Below are 25,882 nucleotides of genomic sequence, written 5' to 3'. Positions count from 1 at the left end.
GCAAAATCGCTTTTCGGCCGACTAAATTATAGAAAATACTGACAGAATCTTGTTACATAAGGCAAAGAAAGTGTACCGATTATAAATTTTCCTTTTTTTTCTTTGTTTAATAAATAAAGCGATCTATGTCCACCGATATTTCATCCCTAACATCTGTGTATTGTTATTTACAAGCCTTATCTTCAAGCTGTGTAACGGAGATCATAGCTAAGATATGTGGTGTAGAATCGTTCCTTGAATTTAATAAAAATAATAGGCTGTTTTTTTTATTCATTACATAATTTTCAGGCGTTTCTAATTAAAGATGTTGAAGTGTTCCGTTTTGGTTTATATTGTTTATTAAGCACATTAAAAAGGCAGTGCCATAGTTCAGGCGGTTAGACGCTGGCTTCCCACTGCATCCCGGGTTCGAACCCAAGTCAGTTCATGTGGGATTTGTTGTGGACAAAGTGGCATTGGGACAGGTTTCTTCCGAGTACTTCGGTTTCCCCTGCTAATTCTCATTCCACCATCTGCTCCACACTCATCATCATCTATCATCTGGGGCTGGTATAATAGGTCAAATAGTGGCCGACATACCAAGTGGACGGTCTCACCCCTTCACAAGAAACTTAAAGAAGAACCAAGCACGTTAAAAATGCACGTACAACATTAATCTCATAGACCTGTATATGTGATTACGACCATTCTGTAAAGATTTATCAGAGATGCGTAATATGTGAAACAAATAATTTCATTACTTAGGCAAAATTTATTCTTAAGAATTGTCCAGTCGAAGATTGAGTGCTCTAGCTGATTTGGGGCGAACTGTTAGGAGTAACTGGACCCAGCGACTAGTAGTCCAGACCACACGTCTCCTATACGAGCCAGACTACCGAGCTACTGAGGTACCGAGCGTACGTACATTCTGTATACCCTCTGGTTAAGTTCTACAGTTCTGGCACACTGCGACCAGCAGAGAATGCCATGCTTACTAATCAGGACCGTATAAATTGTTCTCTAGAGAGGTGAAATTATATTTGCATTGTTTCATGTAAAATGTAATTATGACATTAATTCAGAACTACTGGGACGTCTTTCCCCCGCTTATTTTACGGATCAGAAATAGTGTAATTTCTTTACGAGAATTACAGATTTATTTAAGTCCCTTTATAAACATCTTCAGGAGCCTGGATAGCGTAGTCGATGTGGCGACTGGCTACGGGCTGGACGAATAAATGGTCGGAGTTCGAGTCCCGATGGTGGCAAGAATTTCATCTTCTCCATGTCGTACAGACCCGTTCTGAGGCCCACCCTGCCTCATGTCTAATGGGTACCGGAGGCACTTTACTCGGAGGTAAAGCGGCCGAAGCGTGAAGCTGACCACTTACCCCAAAATGATGCCGAGGCCAAGAAAGCGTGGGTCTATACATCCACTCCCCCATACGTCTTCATGGCGTAGTGCTTAGTTAGTGAAGCACAGGGACAGCTTTACCATTTACAAGAATCCGCAAGTCTACAAGATAGGAGACAATAAGTGATGCTACCGGATACAATGAATAAAAAAACACCCTGTTACACAAAACATTTCAAATTAGGTAGTCAAAACCGACATGTCAGGGATACACAATTACACTGATTATCCTTCCAAAGGTGAGGAGTACTACCTCCTGGGACGTATAGCCGTATAATCCGGTAAAGTCTACAGATTTTTTTCTTCTTGGCACTACAGCCCCAGTGGGCCTAGGCCTACCTCCGTGAACTTCTCCGTTCACAGTCGACAGATTTGGGAAGAAAATATTGCCTAAGTCTTTAGGACCAAAGATTAAACCAAATGAGAAACGAGCAAGAAGCAGCTACTTCTTGCTCATTTATTTGTTTATTCTTCGACCATGAAGATAAAAACAGGTATTCCTTTGAAACATCTGTAGACGTCTACTGGACTACTGTTACAACCTAGAAGACAGTATTTTTCAGTCACCGCTGCGGGAACCTCAAATCTACTATCCTTCCAGGCTGTTCCCAATGTTATCGGGCATTCTCTCTCTCTACTTTTGAATTACAGCTTTGACACACACAGCTCGTTGTATGGCTTATAAACACACGCCGTAAAGTTCTTTCAAATGAGACCAATCAGGAAGGAGAAATGTTTTATAAAGAGTGTAAAGGAAAAGCTTCTACTTATGTGAACTCTGAAATATGATTTTGTCATAGCGAGATGTGCAAGGCCTATACACATTTTGGCAGTGCTAAATCTCAGTAACTGCCGGTCACGGTAGCCGAGCGGTCTAAGGCATGTTCTATCTTCGCTCGCTTGGAAACCGGGATCATGGGTTCAAATCCCACTCAGGGCATGGATGTTTAGTTTGTGTGTGTGCGTTTTTCTGTGTTTGTGTACAGGTAGAGGCCTTGCGACGAGCTGATCACCCACCCAAGGAGTCCTACCGAATGTGTAAGATCAAGAAAAAACCGAAGTGAACGGAGAAGTTCATGGAGGTAGGCCTAGGCCCACTGGGGCTGTAGTGCCAGAAAAAAAAACTCAGTAACTAATGTTCTAATGTAGTTACTACATCAATTATCAGCAAAAGTCAAATATAAAGTGCACAGATATTCTACGAAGCAGTGGAGAAGATGCCGATCACAGTTGCTGCGCGGTCTAAGGCATGAACTATCTTCGCTCGCTCGAACGCTGGTATTGTGGGTGCGAGTCCCACTCGAGACATGGATGTCTGTGTGCGTATATTATGTGTTTGTGTTGTTCTGCGTGTAGGTAGCGGCTTTGCGGAGGTCTGATTGCCCATCCAAGGAGTACTACCGACTGTGTACAGATTAAGAAACTGAAAAAGCGGCCAAAATCCATCAGGGCTGTACAGCCACAGATAGATAGTGGAGAAGATTACTAAAACCATATCTTCATACACATTAATGGAAACAAAGTTATCTGAAATAATTTCACTTTTCTCAAGCATCAAGAAAGCTGTAAAAGTCATACTGTCTCCAGACTTCTATGTATCTACAGCAAGATATTTCCTAAGATATTTGCAACGCTTAAGGAAAAAGATTCTTGTATAACTTATAAAAGTTCAGTTCATACCTTCTGCTTCTCCATTATTAACACTGCTCAGTGTGAAGATATTTAGGACACTAATCACAGTTTAAACGAGACCTGTAAATTCTCTTCGTGAGCAGAATGTCAAGTTTTAGGCCACTGGAGCAGATGGTATTCATAGTTACTACTGCATTACGAAGACATAAACGTAAATTCAAATTTTATCCGCAAGTGAAATAAATTGTTTTTAATAATTATATTTACATGGAAAGAACTACTTTAAAATATGAGGACAAAAATAATTTTGAATTCAGAATACTATATTCTACACAGTGACGCCGTGTAGCCTGATACAAGTTCAAAAACTTTTCGGAGGAACGTACTGCCTCAATCTGCAACTAAGCAAGCAAAGGCGAGAAATAACCAGCAAGAGTACAAGGGCTCAAAACCATACGAGATACTGTGGTAATCTTCTCTGTTACTGCGGTGAGAATGTACACTCCAACGGGTTTAACCCAAATGTTAGTATGTTATAAGCAGACTTATTGCGCTTTAATCTCAAGTTTAAAAACATGTGCGTAGAGTAAACCGTGCATAATTGTGATACTCAGTCCAACGACCCTCGTGGCTCTAAGGAGGGCTATCGAATCTTTTCCTTCAAGGCGCGGAGTAACCTTGGCCTAGTTACCGCAGAGCCTAACCCGTTTATGTATTTCCGGGAGGAAGTGACTACACAGCTAGTTTATATCTCTCTAGGTCACTGGTGAGAAAATGAAACCTGCGATCATGTTTAGCGGTTACATACAGTCTGAGAAGACTCAACAAATAACTGTGAAATATTTTATCATTACTAAAACTGGGATATTTGTAGGCGTTGCAAATGTATAGCATCGGTTGCTGTGTCAAGTCGTGATGAGAACTAAAGAACTCGGCTGTAGGCCTCGTCTGTAAATACTGACATTAATTTCAAGAAAGGGCGGAAATTCCTAAACATAGTTAAAATTTTTCAGAGATTGGTATATATTACTTGAGCCCTATAGCACTGGTTTCTTCTTGAGAAGCTAATAGTGATTCAGCTAGTCAAGGAATTGCCCACATTTTATGGGATCCGAAAACATATTATATTGTTCGCAGGATTCCGACACATGACCTACCGTTTTTTGCGTGTTTGCAACACAGTGGAGGGCCTATAGAATTAGCTCAACCTAACAGAAATGAGTACCAGGAATTAATTAAATAATTTTCCTGGGGAGTAAAGCGCGGCCGGCGCGTAAGGCTGACAACCATTTCGCCATCTTTGAGCCGATTGTCTCACAACCCTACGGGCCTTGACGGCCTGTACAGGGATAGCTTTACTTTTTTACTTTATCAGTGTGTAGTTTAAAACGTATGAAGAGCTGGTAGGACTTTCATGAAATTTGATATTGGAGTATTCTACGAACTGTCAAGATATTTCAATTTAATTTAGATTGGAGAAATGCAGTGACCACTCATATGAAGATATACACACGTTTCTGGGAGAATCTACATTGGAACTCGCCAAATAATTATCTGACAGTAAAATGTTTTCGTCAAAATTCATTTAGAAAAATACACATTTTATAACCTAAACCCATTTTCTGAAATCCTTTTTTTCGATATAACTACACAAACGTGATGGTATTCGTACGTTTCCAAATTTGTATATTCAAAAATCAACATGACCTCCAGAACACAACTGCAATTAAGAAAAAGGAAATGTAATAAAAGTTTTTATTGATTTTAGACTGCGTTAGAATCTGACTTGTTTCGTTCTTTAAAGTAATGCTCTATTTTAATATTAATTTGCTTATTCGTTTAGCAGAAGTGTTCAATTCTGACTTCTCGCCAATATGGATAAGTATCAAATAACAATCGCATATGAATTTAATGCTCATTATAGGCGAAGAGTTCATCATAATTTTAATTATTTCACATATAACTGCTTTTGTGGAATGCTTAAATGTATACTATATCCTTTTACAATCTTTTATCATCTCACCTACATTATACAAATTATATGTAAGTGTGTGCAGGGCTATAATATTGATCGAGTATGAAACAAGTGACCACGTGATCACGTAATACTCTCATTGACAGTTTTGTGTGCGAAGGTGTGAAAAGCAATAATGACTCTTTCCAGTATAAATGTACACTGAAAAAACAGAATTTTCCTAATATTTTTCATACCCTTTTATTTACTAATGGAAACAGAGCTAAAAATAGGTGTCCAATATAATTTTAAAGCCATCTCCATCATACTTCTAAAATCCCACGTTTTCATATAAAATTAATGCATAAAATCCTATACTCTTTAACTCCACCCCCAGCCATGAACTGGAAGACTTTCACCCAGATCTACAATACAGATGCCTCAGGGGTGGATTACTGTTAATTGCATTCAACCTCATGCATTGACTTTCATAACGAAATGGATAACTCTTCCCCCGAAAAATATGAAAACAAGGAGAAATAATAAATTATGGTCTATATTTGCTACACGTAAAGATTTTTATTGAACTGAGATAATTTACTGAAATATGCTTCTAATTTAAGTGTTTATTTCAAGGAACGTATGAATTTTCCATTATTTTCGACTGTTAAAAATTCTTGCAACTCGATGTTAGAAGTATCATATAATTTGAAATATTGGGATTTCCAAAGACGATATTTAGAAAGGCCTTAGGCATACTCAAGACATTATACATTTCCGATTATTGTCATTTGAACATAATACGGCACAAATCAACTGTAGATTACATTACTGTTAGGTATATACCGCAGATGGCCATGCAGGCATACGTTTGGGGACAGAACTTGTTATTCAACTCAAATGCCATCAAAACATTATTTAGAACAACTTAGATACTTGTCTGTTTAAATTTATGTCCTCCCCTCCCCTCCGCATTTCAGATCCCGGTTACGCCGCTAACCCCGGTCCGTGGTTACAAATATCACAGCGGTGAAATCAATTTCCAGACATTGGACATGTTTCTTAGAAGCTACGAATCCGTTCCTTTTATGCTTATCACTTAGATATCAATGCAAGAAGTTTAACATTTCTCACTGTAATAGTACAACAAGGTGTGAAAGATATTACTGAAATCACGAAGAAATTCTGAAGTACTCACCACTGCACTGCAGCAAATGCCAAATGAACAGACATGGACTAAATCAACTTACCTTGGGATTTTGTTACAAAAAGTATATCATACATTTATACAAATGATCTGAGTTCAAGCCAGACTGTGTCAAATTGTAGATAATCTGCTCTATTTTGAATTCCCGTTGTTATATAATTAATGCTCGGTAGTAAGGGTGTAACTCAAATTTTTTGTAGTTCTGACTTATGCCTACAGGAGCCTCTGCACTTCCTTTTCCTTTTCGAAAGATACTGAAACATTAAGTCCAGTCCTTATGCAATGAAAGTTATAAACATGGTATCCAGGTCTTAATTTTATTTTTAATGCTAGTGGGGTGGGACTAAGTCCCTTGTACTGCGGCCACTGCTGGCCTATTTTACCAGTCCCAGATGAGAGGTGATGGTATTGTGGAGCAATTGGTGGAATGAAGATTGGCAGGAGAAACCGAAGTACTCGGAGGAAACCTGCCCCAGCGCCGCTTTGTCCACCACAAATCATACTTGACCAGACCCGGGATCGAACCCGGGCCGCCGCGGTGGGAAACCAGCGACTAACCGCTTGAGCTGCGGCGCTACCCAGGTCTTAAGTCAGAAACTACTAATTATCGTTGGTTATATATCTTCAGCCAGTTAATGCCCTTCATAATTATTCTGTACTTAACGCTTCTTACCGAGGGCCAAAGACATAAAACAATCAGTTTTACTGTGTTTATCATCACTTGTCGATTAAAAGCCTCCAAATTTTTGTCATTCATATTCACGGCAAGATGTGCATCAGTTTGAATTATAAAATGCAATAATTATTAAACGTTTCGTGTAAAAAGTATTTCAAGAATGAAATGCCCCAATAAGGCGTTTAAGCAGCTCTGTACGACATTAATTTGAGTGTAAATACACTCACATCACGAAAATTTTGACAACTATTAAGACAATATTTCTGGAGGTATTGTTTAGTAATCCAGTAAGTAAGCTGATGTTTTAGATTATGTAGTCATATCTAATCATTCTACATTTTGATCAGGAAGGTCCATTGTTAGTCAAAACCTCGAATTTGTGCTCTAATAAAATAGTTTCGGGGTAACCATACCTCCATGGACGTAAGTTCCATTTCAAGTATCATCTCAGTTGAGTCACTAATCCCGGCATACTAAGATCACTGCTAGCCAGTCACTTCATGTTTCCACAGTAGAGGTGAAGAAATATGTAAATGAATGGGATGTGATGACTCTGCATGTAACATTTCCGGGAGGTTCCAAACAAACACAGCCAATTTCTGCAGAAATTTATTTTTGGGGAGGAGGCACACCTCAGTCTCTGTACAAGATCTTATTGCGATCAGATATTTCCGTTTCTCCTACAATATGAATGCCAATAAGAATGTGGAACGTGGAAGAAACTTGAGGACCAGAGTCTCACCATGGAGCCTTGGGGCAAAAGGTTAATAAACCAGACTGCAATGCTTAGTGTTACTCATATAGCTCATTGAAATATGCGTGAGCTACTCAATTTGACACAGCCGAAATTGAATGCAGATTTGACACAAAATCACAGCATGCATCACCATAGAGCTGCAAACAAATATTTGTCCGGTCAGTCAAGTCTGAATTACGTCACGTGTCCTCGTCTGTATTAGTAATAGAAGCTTTAGTTAGTTTCGTCATGCATGTTGTTAGCTGATTCACTGGCTGGTTAGTGTAATGCTAAAATTTTCACTGTTTACTAACGTATAACGTGCTATAATTTGGTTAGTAAGTTCGAAATTTGTTAGACTTATGTGTATTATTATTTTTTAACCAAGGCTTCCTCTATGGAGAAAATTAGATAATCAGTTTCGTAATTTGAACTCTGTATTAAATATTATTATCATGGCCAAATGGAGGAGGATGAAGACAGAAGGGAATGTAGCATGCATGGGTGAAAATAAAGCTCTCCCTGTAACAGGTCATAGGGTTGTGAGACGTCGAAGTGCCCGCATTTTCTAGAAAATCGGCTCACAGATGGCGGTGAGTTTGTCAGCCTTACGCGCCGACCGCCTTTTACAACCAAGGAAGATTTCTGATACTCATTTCTGTTAGAGGCCGAGTCGACCCCAGGGCCATCTTGCGGCTGGAGGGATTACGTCATTTGAAAAATCAAATGACATAATCGGGAATCGAACCCGCGATCTACCGGCTTGTAGCATAAGAGAGATGAAAAATTAACACGAAATTTTTATTAAAATACTTGAAGGAAGATATCAGTTTGGAGTCCTGGGCTTATATGAGGTTACAAATTTAAAATGGACCTTAAAGAAATGTGATGTGAGAATATGGATTGGCTAAATTTGGCTCGGGATATGGTCTAATGGTCGACTGTTTTAAATAGAGCGATGCATTTTCGGGCTCTATAGAAAGCGCAGAATTTAATGACTGTCTGAGCAACTATTAACTTCTGAAGAAGAACTCTGCTCTGCGGAGATGATTATGAATTTCAACCTAAAGTATTGCCAAAATAAAATACAGTAACTTCCAGTGTCACAGAGAAAGCTTTGGTGGAGCGCATTTTAATCGAAGCTTAGAGATCATAAAGAAGCTGCATTAGTTTAAAGCAGGTGAGTCTACCGGTTTGGGATTCATTCCACAGTACCTGAATTGGGTTAGCAGTTCAGTGAAGAAAACTCGTTTCTAACTGTACACCGAGAAATCGTTTTACTTCCCTGTACTTTTATAGATCAACGGTATGTCATGTAGCTAAACTATGGGTTTAACGAATAATGTGTGTGTCCTATATTATTGCATACCATTTTAATACCAATGGAATATTTTATAAATTGTGAAAAGAAAATCTGAAAAGAAGTTCGAAATTCATAATTGCTTATTGTCGAACAGCATAGGCTAACGGCTCAATGGAAAATGGAGAGTAATGCAGTAATAATATTTAATTTATTTCCTTTTAACTACTGAGACCGAAATATTCTTTTAAATTTATATTCAGTATTTTAAATTGAGTCAATATTTTCTTTCTGATTAATGAGCACTAAAGTGTATTTAATTCGTCAAATGTTTATATTGGATTTAATGCTGTAATTTGTAAATTATTTTTTATGGTGATAGTAGCGTCTGAAATCTTTCTCTTGACATCAGAACACTCAACTTTAAAATGATATACGAGTAGGCCAGACCCTCAAACTAACTTTAATATCGGTTTCTGAAAAAAATATATACAGAACGCTCTTTCTCCAGTCATCACTGCGTAAACCCGTGAAATACTTCAGCCTCTTTGTTGATTGTTATGAAAAGTAAATGTGAACGCCATTTCTCGAAGTGTAGTTATATGTTTACATTTAACTCCAAAGCTATAAAATGATGTCTAAGAGAAAGAATGAAAATTCAATGATACATATTGAGGTTTCTGAAATATTGACTGAAGTCAGGTCTTCGAGATATACTGTTATTTTATTAAAATAATTTTCACTTTAAATCACACTAAGGTTATCCCGAAATCATTCCTGAAGTAACTGTAACAACTCATAGTTCAGTAGATTAATACCGATCACAGGTATGCCTGTATTTGTCTGAGAACAAACTTCTCCTGTTCTGGAAATGTCAGTTTGTTGTTTGGCTAAACGAACCTATCTGAATAGCATGTGTGAATTGTAAAGTAATTGTCTTCTAGGAAATTTCGTCGAAATAAAATATAATATCCACATATTATGGAGTGTAATTAATATTTCTAGATATTGACGAAATATTTTTCTTTGGTTATATATTTAAATAATTTCTCTATCTGAGATTCTGTATGTTGCATACATTTTGTTTACTACTTTCAGCATTTGCCTGAAGTGTCATGAAGTTTCAAGGATGATTTTGATCGCGACATGTATTAAATTGACAGATTCAGTAAGAATGCTAAGCTGGTTACATGAAGTATAGGTTAATAGATTAAACTTATGAATATGCAAGAATGTGAGAAATTTGATATAGTTTCAGAATCTGCATGGATGTCTTATGTTGGGACGAGTAGATGTCACGCTGTTTGTGGGAAGCTCCAGAATCCGCTAAGAATGTTACAAGTAAATTGGTCAGCGTGGCATATATTTAAAGCGAAATAAATAAAAAGATATGCGATTTGTATAAAACAATTTATGAAATAAAATTAATTATGTTATATATTTTTGGTTCACAATGATTCTGTATATACATACACAATGACTTCATCCCTGAGTTCAATTGTCACAAAAATCTTGATATAATGAGATAGTTTACAACGTGACATTTACCGGAATTCAACTGTCTTTTGTATATGCAACTGTATTTCCTATGTTAGATAAGCACTGAAATGTGAAAACGACAGACGTAGAAAAGAGATTATATACTCGTAAATAGTTATACATAAATAAATAAATACATACATATATTGCAACATCTAAATTCGACGTCATGAACTTAGTGTTAAAATATATAAATTAAAATGTTTAAGATAAATTTAACAATTTGTAGAATTCACAATAATATTATTAAAGCTTCCAAATCTCATAGCGAGAGTAAATGGTGAAATTAATATTTGCTCGAAAGCATCATTATGGTCTACAAGGTCGTTTCAATGCCTGTATAACTTCATGCAGTATACATATTTTCAAAGTTCCTTTAACATTCGCGCACTAAATGCTGTATGTCATGTGTCTTCATATTTCGTACAGCACACACATTTCGTTCAGCATAATAATTTGTCCTACTTCGGTGCGTATATTTTTAATTGGGATGTTCTGAATCTTCATAAAATTTAAATAAATAATTCGAGCCTCTCTCTATTAAGGCTACTTGCCAAATCATCCGAAAAAGTAATAAATTATCTTATAAGGTGATTGTTTTCGGAAGACTCACGTGATCTCTTAGCTTCAATGACATCATCACCAACAACATCCTCGATTTCGTCATCATCGTCGTCATCATCATCTTCGTCATCGTCATCATCATCATCGTCGTCATCGTCGTCATCGTCTATACTAACACTGAGTTCGTCATCGTCATCATCGTCGTCATCATCATCATCATCATCGTCGTCGTCATCAGACGTGGTGCCACTGCTGACTGGCGAAGGAGCTTCCGGTTTTAGTGTGTCAGTATTGTCAGGAGTCAAATCGAGTCCTCCGGCAGCACTGTCGTCATTCTGTACAAGATGGCCGACTGCCTGTTCTTCTGGAACGAATTCGTCGTAGACGGGGGCGACTGCAGAGTCAGCGTTGGCTCCGGAGGAATCAGCTACTGCAGACAGTGTCTCACCAGGGGCTGTGTAGTCGACAGATGAGTAGTCCAGAGAGGCAATGTTATTGGTGGGCTTTGCGGCCAGCTGAGGAACCACAGCGCCCTGTTGCGGTGTTGCCTGGGCAACTGGTGTTGCAGAGGCGGCTACAGGCGGCTGGTCAGCAGTGTTGTCATCGTCGTCATCATCATCATCATCATCATCTGTATAAATAAATTAGCCTAGGTCAAGATTGTGGAATTATGGCGCGGTATGTGCACAATTATTAAATTGCAATGATCAGAAAGCTATATGAAAAAGTCAAATTTTTGTTTTCAAATTCTTGTTTCGGGATGTTAGACCAATTGGTTCATTATCATTTACAAAGAGTCCCGCTACTGGATCCCATTTTGATCTCAATGAGCCCAGATCAGATCCTCACACTCTATTCCTTCAATATCAATTTAAGTATTATCCTGGGCTCCCCCCACCCCCCAAGATTTTCTGACTAAACTTTTGTATACATTTCTTTTCTGTGTTTAATGTGCCTCGACCACTTCATTATTTTTAATTTGGATGTAGAATTCTCTCTTGATCTTTTCTTATACAGCTCCAGGTAACTGAAGTGTCATAAATATAAAGTCAAGAACAACAGATGTACCATTTTCATACATTTAAGCGGCTATTAGAAATATGTTATGACCATGTTCGTGCAACACAAAGAGCAGTTGCGATACGTAGGTCAAGTTCGGTTATTTTAGTGACACAAAATTCTGGGTAAGATTGCCCGACTATGCCACGTTTCTGAACTTCGTGTAGACCACTCCACCACAAGCTCTTTCGACGTTACATTACGTACCAACAAATATTCGGTCCGAGAGCTTTTCCGTCAACAGCTGATGTTTAACTTTCAATGAGTCGCAGTTGTTTCTATTTGACCATTCTATAAAGTTAAATTTAAGAAACAGTCAAGAGTAGTTACACATCATTTGATGTTCGTGTGGAAACCTGGAAGTACCGAAAGTTCTGGAAATAGTGAAGGTATCAGTCTAATGTAAATTTCTCCACAGGTAATAAATGTCTGAATATGACTAATGTAAATTATCTCAGTTAGTGCAGCGAGTGGACAGATATTACATGACGGGAGTTCGATCCCCGGCAGCGGGAGGAATTTTTCTCTTCGCCACCGCTACCGGACGGCTGGCTTCTGAGCCCGCGCAGTCTGCTGTCGATTTTTAACGGAGTTTTTTTCGCAGGGTGTAAAGCGGAAGAAGAGTGAATGCTACCATTTCCGTCGATAAAGTTCCAAGGTTAAGAAAGCGTGGAACTATACCTTCACCACGCCGTATACGTCTTCGTCATGGCGTAGCACTTAATTAAGCACAGGGACAACTTTATCAGTTGCTTTACTGGTGGAAATCTGCGAATGTTGGTTGCCTTGTGCAACAGTTTCTTAACTGATGAGCTGCACTCGACATTCTGTACTAAAATGCATGTCTACATATTTAACAACAGATCTCGAAGTGTGCTAGGGTTTGGTGACATCTGATGACACTGATTTGTCCTCTCTTTTGTCGGTACTGATACTTCTCTTCATCTCTGTCACATTTGTCACACAATGTGCTATATCGGAACAGCCACTTTCAATCTTAATGACTTATGTGTATTTTAGTCTCATAATTGGTCGCGCCATAGCTCAAGCGGTTAGTCGCGGGCTTCCCACCGCAGCGGCCCGGATTCGATCCCGGGTCCGGTCAAGTGGGATTTGTGGTGGACAAAGTGGCGCTGGGGCAGGTTTTCTCCGAGTACATCGGTTTCCCCTGCCAATCTTGATTCCACCAATTGCTCCACAATCACCCTCACCTATCATCTGTTGCTGGTACAATAGGCCAGAAGTGGCCGCAGTATAAGGGACTTAGTCCCACCCCACTAGCATTAAAAAATTTAAATTAGTCTCATAATTTATTAGGCCTATTCGTTTTTAAACAGTCGGCAGGCAGTTAAATTGCACTACGAACTGCAGTAAGTAAGTAAGTAAAGCTATCCCTGTAAGAGGCCGTGAAAGCCCATAGGGTTGTGAGACGTTGAGGGTCCCACATTACCTAGACAATCGGCTCAAAGATGGCGGTAAGGTTACGAACTGCAGTACGTAATATAAAAATAGAATGAATCCAAATGATAAAGAAAGAAGAATAAGGGGCCTAATACGAATATAGTTTACGTATAAATACATACAGAGACGCATATACAAATTTAACATGGTGTGCCGCGAGATACTGTACTATTCATTAGTTATGTCGCTACGTGGAAATGCTGTTAATTATAAACTATACACAGAACTTTTTTTAACTCACCTCCTAAAATATCATCGAAAAATCTTTCAAAATAATCATCGTCGTCATCGTCGTCCTCTTCATCTTCGGATTCATCGTCATCATCGTCATCATCTTCAGTAATATCTAGGTCTATATCATCGTCATCATCATCGTCGTCTTCGTCATCGTCAGTTACGGCCGGAGCGGCTACAGGAGCGGGGCCAGCTTCTACCGACGTCTGTCGACCGGAATCCACTCCACCGCTTTTGGAGACAGCAGCCGTCGGTTGGTTCTGAGAGTCTACGGTCACTATCGGGGATGCGTAGACGCCAAATATGAGGCAACACAGTGCCAGAAGTATTGCCAGCTTCATATCAGAATGTGGCTGAAAATAATAGAGCAGTTCTTAAGGTTTGCATGTAATGAAATAATTAAATTAGTCAGCACATTAAACCTCCTTGTTGATTTTATGTTTCGAGATCCACCATATAACACATGCACCCCATAGACAAGGTCTTAAAATATATTTAAAGTGTTCTAAATTCCAGTCCTGTCTATTATTTTGACAATGATACTAAATTAAATTATACATAGAGTAGACCTACGACCACTGCGCACATTGCAAAGTTTGTCTGGACAGTCCTACCATTACCACCTTATAACACCGATTTAGCACCTTCAGACTTCCATCTCTTTGGACTTATGAAAGACGGACTACGTGGGCAACATTTTCCAGACAACGATGCTGTCATTGCAGCTGTAAGAAAGTGGCTAGCCTCTGCTAGCGCAGACTTTTACAGGTACAGCATACAGGCTCTTGTTCATCGATGGCAAAAGTGCATAACGAATGGTGGTGATTATGTGGAAAAATAGCTGTAAGTAGCTGAAATCTTGCTCTATTTAACTGCGTTATTATGCTTTCTGTATCTGTTGTAGTTTTTATCAAAAAAATAGGAGGCATTATATACGGAACGCTCCTCGTATAATACAAGCAGTAACAGACATTATCTAATTTGGAAGAATTTTATCCTGAACAAGAACTTAGTCACCAAATAACAGGTATTGGTTTATACAACTAACGCGCCAAATTCATACTGTGCAGCATGTAATTGGATATTCAACAGTTACTGGGCGTCATTTACAAGAAGCCACAAAATGAAAACTAATGAAACACCCATGTGTTTAACTCCCGAATCTTTCGACTTTTGAGATATTTTATATAGCAGGCTCTTAAAAGTGTTGTCACGAATATGAATAGCATTTTTTAGCCTCTTCGAATGAGAGCTTCATTTTTAGATGAAAATTAATTTTAATATGTAGGTTTCTTTATTTAACACAAAATTAAAAAAGGATCATTTATGAAATGATCTCAGAGATCGAGTGAGTCTTATATTATTTACCTTTGATGTTCCAACTGATTAATATTGTGACATGTAGACCACTGGTAGGCAACGACCGCCAAATAAGCAGCTATAAAATAGTCGTTGCTAAGTAATGGTTATGCAAAAAACGGACGTACCTAGAATGGCCGCAACACACACGCACACAACAGCAGAAAAACTGTTGGAAGCGGTGTTCTATGTGCGATCCGTGCCGAAGCTATATAGCGAGAGCCAGGTGCCAAAACCCATTCTAGGTTCTGCACATGGGTCCGCGAATTGCACATAGCTTTCAACCTTCTATATGCATACGATTATATAACAAAATCGTGCAGGCGACAAGCAGAGATCACAAAAATCATAAGAATATATGGTCCGGAGATAGGGGCTACCTCTATCTATTGGACCCAACTGAATAGGTTTTACCTGAGGACGGGGACAGAATCCAGTCTCCAAAACGTTATGTTTTTAAAAATAAACAGGACGGTTTTTAGAAAGTAGACAAGACGATGGATAATGTCCAAAAATATAATACTTGTAGCAATAGACCATCGTCACAAACATTTAGATCTTATAAGAATGAACATGCACGCGGTATAGGACAATGTGAATTCAGACAAGAGGCTTAAATTTGCCAGTGGTCAAGCTTACGACCATTCAAGTTATTAAACCGCCGTTGTAGCACAGCATACGTAAGACAGGCATGATTTGCTCTGTATAGCCTATATTGACAGAGGATTTATGTGTAGTGCAAAAGGAAGAATTTTCAATAACATACTATATGAGCCATACGTATACTTGACGAAATGTCAAACATATTCATAGGAAATAAAACCATCCTCTCGGCAAAGAAGATGTTAGATAAGGGCTATTACCGCAACAATTCAATTAAAAGATCCCTGATCATGGGTCTCAAGGGGCTTCATGCCAAGACGGTAAACAGCCGGTCGTAAAGTAACTTTTACTTTGACTTTGACTTTGACTCCGAAAACCCATTCTCTCGTAAGAGAGGATATTACATAAGGACTATGACAGCAAGGGTTCTATCGAAAGAATCTCTGGTCGTGATCCTCAAGGGGCTTGGCGACAAGACGAACTGATTGGCCGCAAACCGCCAGTCTTAAAAGCAACTCTGACTCTGACTCAGACTAGGACGCAAGCTCTGCTCGCATACGTAGACGCCATCCTCTTGGAAAAATTAAGGCCGTGTAGCATACAGAAATTAGTAAAGACACTGAAATTGAGAAAGGTTTGTAGACTTGATGGTATTCCAAACGAACGCCTCAGGTATCTTCAAAATAGACCACTGGTTCATCTGACACATTTATTTAATCACTGCCTTCGGCTGCACCATTTTTCAAAGCCTTGGAAAGAAGAATTTATAACGCTACCGAAACCTGGTAATGACCCAAATTTCCCTCAAAATTACATCGATTATCCTCTTGCCCATAATAGGCAAGTTATTCGAGAAAGTCGTTTTGAAAATAGTCCAAATGCATATTGAAGAAAGAGGCCTGCTGAATGCAACCCGTTTTGTTTTCCGCGCCCATCACAGTACTACACTTCAATGTATGAGGCTTACGGACCACGTCATCTTAAATTTCAGCAATAACAAGTTTACGGCTGTCGTATTCTTGGAAATTAAACAAGCCTTTGATACAACATGGCACCTTGTTTTGCAATATAAATTATCAGAATTAAAATTTTCGACCAGTCTGGTCAAGCTTATTAGCTCTTTTCTTTCTCAGAGAAAATTCAAGTCTCGGTCGAAGGTGAAATGTCTACGCCAAGTAGGGATGCCATAATGTTCCGTCCTGTTCCAACATTGTACAGTCTATGTATAAATGATTCGCCCCAAACACTTGGTGTCTTTCTAGGGATCTTTGCTGATGACACCTCTATATATGTGACAGACAGCAAAGAGGGTTTTGTTCTCAGAACGCTGCAGCGAGGTCTCAATGCTATTGAGACGTGATGTGGACGCTGGAACATAAAAATCAATGAAGGTAAGATTCGAGCAATCTACTTTTCTCACAGGCTTCGATCCAATGAGGCTCATCTTACAGTGAATGGACAGAATCTTCGATATGAGGATACTATGGAGACTGCACATAGAAGTGATTGAAGCCAAGGCCTTCGGAACATTTACCTGAATCTGCTCCCTATTTAAAAGCGAGCGTTTAAGCGCCAGCAATAAACTAACCTTCCATAAAGCACTGATTATATCAGTATTGACTTATGTTTGCCTCGCCCGGGAATTAGCGGCAGACGCCTGCATTTTAAAATTGCAGCACCTACAAAACGAGGTAGGGGCGCGCGGTAGCGTAGTGGTTAAGGCACTATGCTCCAAGTCGCAAGGTCCTGGGTTCAAATACCGATGAGGTCATTGGATTTTTTTCAATTGACCTAATCCTTCCGGCGGCACTATGGCCCTGGGGTTTACTCAGCCTCTAACAGAAATGAGTACCATTTTCCTGGGAAGTAGAGCGCGGCCGGCGCGTAAGGTTGACAACCTTACCGCCATCTCTGAGCCGATTGTCTAGATAGTGTGGGACCCTTAACGTCTCACAACCCTATGGGCCTTCATGGCCTGTTACAGGGATAGCTTTACTTTTTACTTACTTTTTTACAAAACGAGGTTCTCCGTACCATTGGAAGTTCTCCAAAGTGCACATCAGTCCTCGATTTGTATTCAGCTCTCAACCTTCCGTATGTATAAGATTATATAACAAAATTGTGCAGGCAACAAGCAGACGTCATACAAAACCACGAGAATTAATATGTTTGCGGTATAGGACAAGATGAAGCCAGACGTAGAAAATATAAGAGGTTTAAACTTGGCAGTGGTCAAGCTTACGACCTTTCAAGCTAATAAACCACCGTTGCAGCATAACATACGTTTGCTCTGTATAACCTATACTGACAGAGGATTTATGTGTAGTGCAAAAGGAAACATTTTCAATAACATGCTATATGAACGACACATACACTTAACGAACGGTCAAGCATATTCATAAGAGACAAACCAATCCTCTCGTCAGAGGATGTTACATAAGGGCTATGACCTAAGGGTTTAGCTGAAAAAAATATCTCTGGTCACGGTTCTCAATGGGCTTGACGCCAAAACGAACTGAATGACGGTAAACCGCCAATCGCAAAGATACTCTGACCTAATTAGAAGAGAACCTTGAGTATTTAGAGGACAGATAGAAGAGTAGAAGGCCGGTGTGAGATGGACGCCAGTCTGCGAGGACGTGAGCTCGGGAACAGGGGAAAGTCCACTGATGAAGACACAGCAGACTGAGAAGATTTAGTATGTGCTGTAGTGAACTGTAGAATGTGTGAATTAGCGAGAGCGTTATTAATTACTTGTAGTTACGATCTGTAAGTGTTCAATAAATCCAATTACCAATTCAAACCCTGTCTCTTGTCACTTCATAAATTCGTGACAATATAGTAATACGTATGATCGTCATTGGTTAGTAAGTAACGGAAAGGAGGAAATTATAACTTATTTTTTTCTCTAGGGAAAAATTAACTGAGTTATGATATGTTTGTCTTGAATTGTATATATTAGGAATGGCGGACCTTTTCACGCCCCTGTGCCAAAAGTTAAGGAAAAAGTTCTGCATAGAAGGACATACATTGCATTCACACACACGTATTTAAAATTAATATTTCGTTGGCAATATACCGTATTTACGCATGTATAGGCCGCATATTTTTTGCCAAAAATTCAAGAGGAAAACTGGGGTGCGGCTTATATTCGAAATATTGGAAATCACACTTCATTTAAAAAAAAATATATATTCATAATTAGTAATACAGGGTGTAATACTCCTGAAATAATATTCCAAGAAAATTATTTTTTCTATAATTTGTCTGAAAATTGTGCTGCGGCCTATACACGCACGCGGCCTATACATGCGTAAATACGGTAATTTCTATTTTATCAATGTATTTCTTGCAAAGAAATTTTGCGTGCCAAAAATTCTTTCGCCGTTCTGCTTCAGGCATATTTATGAATCATTTGCGATCATTGTATAAAAATTCACCGAAGAGTTTGTTTAACTAGAATTAACAAAAATATGTGTCCTATAGCTCATTACAATCACCAAGTCCTGAACCGGAGATCTATCGAATGCGAAGGAAGAGTGATAACCACTCAACCGTTACGTTGCCCCGCCCCCAAATATTTAATCACTTCACAGAACAAAGAATACATACTCTCTCATTCCAAAGACCACTTGATGACATATCGCTGAGACTAAAAAAGGTCACATTTAATTAACAGGAATGGCGAAGATGATGGTGAAAATATATAGAGAAAATGTATTTCAGTGTATGAATAACTAGTATTGTGTATGTAGCAGGAAAGGAACCAACTCGATTCAGATATTTTTGGCTACTACCACTTAAGGAAATACACTACGGACAAAAATCTAGACCGAACAGTTGCTGACGGGCGTGAAATTAGTCCACACGTAATGCCAGCATCAAAACAGACATGTTACTTAAATCAGTCTCCATTCTCCTGGGGTGCTTCGTCACTAGAAACTGAAACACCGTTATTGCCAGCTGGTCAGCTTCTCTCCAGTTTGGTTTTAGTCATTCTCCAGCATCTTACTGCTTAGACATTCTCATTAGGACCATGGTTAGTAACAGACATCAGACAACGTGTCAGGGACGTGTACGATGGATGAACATGCGAGACGAGTGGTGGTACCAAATAACCAGTGATTAAAGTTTTGTCTTTTTAGCAGTTGAAGAGTTACTTGGCATTGTGTTATGTTTCTTTAGAAGCCTTCTCAATAAAATTCTGTTACAGCTCTAACGCATCTGCTGTGCTAGTAGCAAATCCTCAGCAGGACCGCATGTGCAGGATGGGTGGAAACGTCCCTGCCAACATTTAGGGAGCCTGAAAATACACACTGTTCCTGTGAATGGCATTTCTACTACGAAAACAAAGAAAACGAAGAGGGACAGTGACGAATATAACAAACGATGAAATTTGAATGAAAGAAGCATGGCTTGATGTGGCAGTGAGTCTGGAAAAGGGAAGGTTGCAGAGGAGGATATCCAAAACATTCGGAACACCTTGTGAGAACAGATACAAAGAGACACTTTCTTTCAGGAAGTGGTGAATATGCAGGTTGGACAGTTAATTTAAAGGGCATAGGGTGGCTCAGTTATCATGATGAATATAACGTTCATTGTACTATTGCTTTGGTTACATTTGTACATACATATTATCTCGTACAGCCTTTACGAAAATTATGAAATTCGCGAGCCAACTGGGCAATGCTCTCCGGTCCTCTGGACTGTCTTACTTGCTGCACTTGCCTATTTACGTTAAGTATGTTTGATCAATTATTTTGTTACGTGTTCTATTTTTCCATTATATATTATGTAGTATTGGCCGCCTCTGTGGTCTAGTGGTGAGAGTTCCTGCCTACAGATCCAGAGGTCCGGGTTCAATTCCAAGCCCTACCAGATTTTCTGAGAAGTAGTAGGTCTGGAACGAGGTTCACTCAGCCTTGTGAGGATAATTGAGGAGCTATTTCAAGGAAATAGCGGCTCCGGTCTAGAAAACCGAAATTAACGGCCGTGGGGATTCGTTGCGCTAACCACGCGACACCCTCTATCCACTAAAGTTGGCATTAACTTCGCCGACAAGCGGCGGTTGCTTGGTCGGTATAGTTCGCTTGCAGACTCGAGCCACGGAGTTTGTTTTGATTTGTTTTATTTGTTTATTGTATAGTATTATACACGTTCTTGTCTACTTCAGGGCCACCTGAATAATTCTAAAATTCATTCCCAGGAATACACTGAATATTTCCACACGAACAATTTAAAGAAAAGTTTCTTTTAATAGAAGTTCACAAACGTTCATGGACTACAGGCTGAGATATTTTTATCTAAATCATAAATTGCAAACTTGCGACTTAATAAAACTATGCTCTGTAAGCTATAAATCAACATGCTTTGTCCTTCAATTTCATCATGAGGATTTCATTAGAAATGTATCAAAACAAGTTCTGCGACGTCTGTTAGGCAGCGATATTCTGATCACACCCTTATGTAGATTTATGGACTTTATTCTAAATATTGTAACGTGTAGTACCGCTGCTATACAACGATCGCGAGGGGGAACATGCGTTGCTTGGTAACGGCCGGTAAACGCGTCAACAATATCCGAGCTAGTGCTAGGCAACCAACCACAATAACAACAGTGGGATTGTTGGAGACGGTGTTTCCTGTCGGGTTCGCCCCGAGGCTATATAGCGAGGAGCACAGGCCGACTGAGTGCGACCTGGTGTGAGCACTGGAATGTCAAAATTAATGAAGATAAGACTCAGGGGATCTAATCCTTTCGCAGTACTCAACACACTGAAACAAAACGCTGGTCCTTTGTTCGTGACATACTACTTAACTAACGACAATGAAACTTGTTAAAGCTCGAAAATTCGTTGCTATGGTAACCTGAAACTGATAATGATGAATCACACGTTTTGAAGCTTTTTTGTATGTAGAAGCTTATCATCCTCACACATGCGCTATTTCTGTAATAAAAAACATTTTAAGCGCCGTTACTGAGTAACTTATCGAATTTAGATAATGTACACAGTGTGTCCAGGTTCTGTTAGGACTGTGTTCATTAAAAATACAAGACGTGAATTTTTTCAAAATTTCACTCTTTTTATTCAAAATAGTCTCCTTATGAATCAATACATAGCTAGACTCGATTGAAAAGTTTTCGGAAACAGTCACTGTACTCCTTTTGTGGAATCGCATTTAAAACTACGGTAAATTCGTGGATTGTTCTGGTATTGAAGTTCTTCGAATAATCGAGAAACTATCAGATCAGTTAGAACGAAAAAGGAAATTTCCGTTGAAAGTTATGACCGGTGACAAAATGAAATAGCTAGTGGTCATAAAAACTTAAATAAAACGCTTACACTTCCTTGCTAGGTACGAATTAATACAATGTGAAATTAAAAAGAAAGAAAGATTAAAATATGACTACGTATTTTTTTTTTCGCTGAAATAATAATCAAATATAGAAAAAAATGGAGTATCTGGAACTCCGATCGGAGAACAACGCAGTTGAACAAATACAAGCCTACTGAGATTCAGAATGCTAGGGAGAGAATATATATATATCGTCCAATAAAAATACTAGAGCAGGACTTGAACACAAATGAGACTGAAACAGGCCAATACATCTATGCCTTGCGCGAGATCATGATACATATATTATTAATCTGTATCATATGTCACCAGTGACATTCAGAGAAAACTGGCAAAGCGTTACCGAAAGTCGCAATATATAAACACAATTAATTTGGATATTCTGAAAGAAGAATACATTTTATAACAAGTCGCTGGTGAAACAATATCATAATTCCGATAAACCTGCATTCTTACCAGTTCTCTTAAACACACTGGTGAAATCAAAGTCAGAATAAATATGTACTTTTTATGTTACGTTACTTATTATTTACTGCGAATGAACTTCGTTTTTTAAAAACTCGCTAGGAAGGCCAAAACAGAAATGACGATGGAGTGCAATTAATTTGATTTATATAAATAAAATATATATTTTACAGAACCTTGCAGGAGAAATCAATACCAGAACTGTTTATTGACATACACTGTTAAGAGGATTCTATGTCTGACATTGAACAGGCGAAATAATTCACAATACAAAATTCTTTTATGCAGCCACATGTAACAATCTAACCGTCATTCGTGCACAATATGAGCATGACGAAAGAATGGCGCTAAGCTGTAAACATACGTCAACACTGGAAAGTCACACACGCAATTTTACGTCTCCCGGAATGAACAGGCCGTACGACCAAGTAACCTCAAAATCCAAGACGCCCAGCACCAGACCGTTAGTCAACTAGTCCACTAGTTTATAAGTCTTTTAAGCAATTAAGACATCACTGAAGATTACTGTCTTCTGGAATGACATCATGCTATGNCTGATGGTGTTCTATAAACTAAATTTGGCCCTCGAAATGTATTAGGTTGGCCAACGCTGTTCTACGCTGAAGATGAAGGCAGAATATTCTTCCGGAAGATCGATACAGGTCTACAAGACTAAAAGGAGACATGTCTCAAGATATAAGAATTATCGTAACTACTACGGCGAGAACCTCAAACCCAAAGAGACAATATTGGAGCATGTAGCTACCATACAGACCACCACAGATATACAGACCTTTATTTAGGTCTGCCTGATAGGGATACGCAAGCTTTCCTGGCAGGCACAAAGAAACTTAACATATGAAATTAACTGATATCGGTAATTTACGATTTATGTTTCAGCGTGTTTCTCTGCACATATTCCTTGTCCGGCCACTTAATTTTATTTGGAGGGTTGTATGCGTAGCTTTAGTATGCTCACAGAGATTAACGTGCTCCGTCATTTTTGACTGGTTTAATGTAGTGAGTTCAAAGCAGATCCAACAGCTCGGATTATTTATCAAACTGATTTAATCCAAATTGTTCAACCCCGCTGACTTTGGTAATAGGTGGAGAAATTTCCATCACGCCAAGTGCAAACATTTTATTATAACCCTAGGATTCTATCTTCATTGGTTACATCCTGTTGTGTGTTCCATATATATAGGAATTAGGTTAGCCGCTAACACAACAAATATACTAGCTTTTAATGTTTTACAATTCGACTTTCTTTTCGTGCTACATATTTCGGTCGTACAAGACCATCATCAGGCAGTTATATATAGGAATAGGTTTAGTTACTTAACTACCGATATGGATCCATATCAGTGCAACGTGTCATGTTATATAATAACAGATATTTCTTTTTAATTTGGCAAGCATTACAATTTTAGTAGAAGATACAAAATAAAAAATAAAAAATGAAATATATATCACNGCTTCTAACAACAAAGACCTACCAATGACATAACATGACCAATTCTACACTGTTGCAGTAGAACCTTGGAATTAGATTTCCTTAACCTCCCATACTAAATACTTTTAAATTACATTTGAAAAATATTATGAGTATTTTTTAATATTTCCATAATATATTAAACATTTATATCACTTAACATATCTGGATATGTGGTATATATATATTTTTTATATTTTATTTTGTATCTTATATTTTAATTGTAATACTTACAAACTAAAAATTATCTGTTATTTCATACTATGACATATTGCACTGGAATGGATCCATATCGGTAGTTCAATAACTAAATGTATTCCTATATTAACTGCCTGATGACGAGCTTGTACGACCGAAATATGTAGAAGGAATAAAAAGTCGAATTGTAAAACATTAAAAGCGAGTACATTTTTTGTGTTGGCGGCTAACCTAATTCCTATACATAGCTAAGATTATCTTTCTACATTTCATTAATGACTGAAATATGTACAATATGAAAGTCAGGTACTAGGTGAAGCCATCCCTGTAACAAGCTGTGAAGGCCCATAGGTTTGTGAGATGTCGAGGCTCCCACATTTTCTTTAGACAGTCGACTCACAGATGGCGGTAAGGTCGTCAGCCTTACGTGCTGGCCGCCCTTTACCCCACAGGAAGATCCCTGGTATTCATTTCTGTTACAGGCTGAGTCGACTCCAGGGCCATAGTGCGGCTGGAAGGATTAGGCGAATAAAAAAAGAATCCACATCGGGATTTGAACCCGCGACCTTCCGGCTTGTGGAATAGTACCTCAACCATCCACGCTACCGCATGCAAAGTCAGACTGTATCCATTGTATCCGTCTGAAATATGATTAATGGATGCCGCGTTTCCTTCAAGCTTATGTTAACAAGAAGACATCTCGAAGGGCAAGGGGAGGCTGACATTACGAATGGAGGTATTGTATTAAAATGTTGACTATGCGGTTGAAAACAATAGACTAGAACCTACGTTTTGTTCTGCTCACGGAGATCCTCCTATATTCTTAATCAATTGACAACTACGTGTATGTTGGAGGTATTGTAATTTATTATAAATATTTACTATCATAAATTAAAGAGGAAGTGTTGTGGATGGGGCGAACAAAGAGACGGAATACAGAAGGCCAAAACCGAGACACTGAAGGAAATGCCTACTTTAACTTACTAATCTTGTAAGAGAAAACTGAGTTCGGCCCACTTCAGTATGTTTATTAAGTTAAATCTTGAAGACACCCATCAGTGCATGAGCCATTGAGCTGGAATTATTGGAAATTTAGTGTCTTTTATTACATCTACAGGTATAAAACCGTTAATAATTACAACACGTCGAGGGACACATGAAGTTCAATTCTACATTGATGACGTAAATTTACGGATGAGAGCGCCAATAAAATAAAGAGACACGAAAGTTTATTAAACTAGTGAAGGGGTTGTTCTAGAATTAAACATGTAGAAGATTCAGTAGACATTCTACGTTCATGTCTCGTCACCAGAATGCAGGACAAGATCATATTATAAAGACAACTGGTAAACGTTTTGATAATGTGGTAAAGTTGAAATATCTGGGAGCGACAATATCGAATCGCAGTAGCATTCACGAAGAAAAGAAGAGCAGGATAAAGTTGGAGGAATCATTGCTATCACTTTGTCTTCCTGTCCGGTATTCAAGGACCTTCAGCCTTTGTTCTGCGTAGCTGTGAAACTCAGGGTTTCACATTAAGGGAAGGACTCAGAAAACAAGAAAAGTAGAACATTTGAAGGAAGACAGACAAAGCATTAGGGCCTAGCGAAAACTGCATGATGAAGAACTTCATAATTTGAACTCGTTACCAAA

General features: G+C 38.7%; 1 protein-coding gene across 1 annotated transcript in view; it reads right to left on the bottom strand.

Annotated features, from left to right (window-relative positions):
• Positions 1-25,882, bottom strand: part of LOC111873292 (uncharacterized ENTR1 family protein) — a 56,062-nt gene that overhangs the window by 25,682 nt on the left and 4,498 nt on the right. Inside the window, exons 2-3 of the mRNA XM_023867887.2 lie at positions 13,763-14,108; positions 11,051-11,632 (exon numbers count right to left, since the gene is read on the bottom strand). Coding sequence (XP_023723655.1) covers positions 11,051-11,632; positions 13,763-14,096 — 916 coding nt within the window. The 5' untranslated portion in view covers positions 14,097-14,108. The remainder of the gene's footprint in view (positions 1-11,050; positions 11,633-13,762; positions 14,109-25,882) is intronic.

The sequence above is a fragment of the Cryptotermes secundus genome, unplaced genomic scaffold, assembly GCF_002891405.2.
Source record: "Cryptotermes secundus unplaced genomic scaffold, Csec_1.0 scaffold131, whole genome shotgun sequence".
In the NCBI taxonomy this organism is placed as follows: domain Eukaryota; kingdom Metazoa; phylum Arthropoda; class Insecta; order Blattodea; family Kalotermitidae; genus Cryptotermes; species Cryptotermes secundus.
This window is presented reverse-complemented; position numbering and strand designations above follow the sequence as displayed.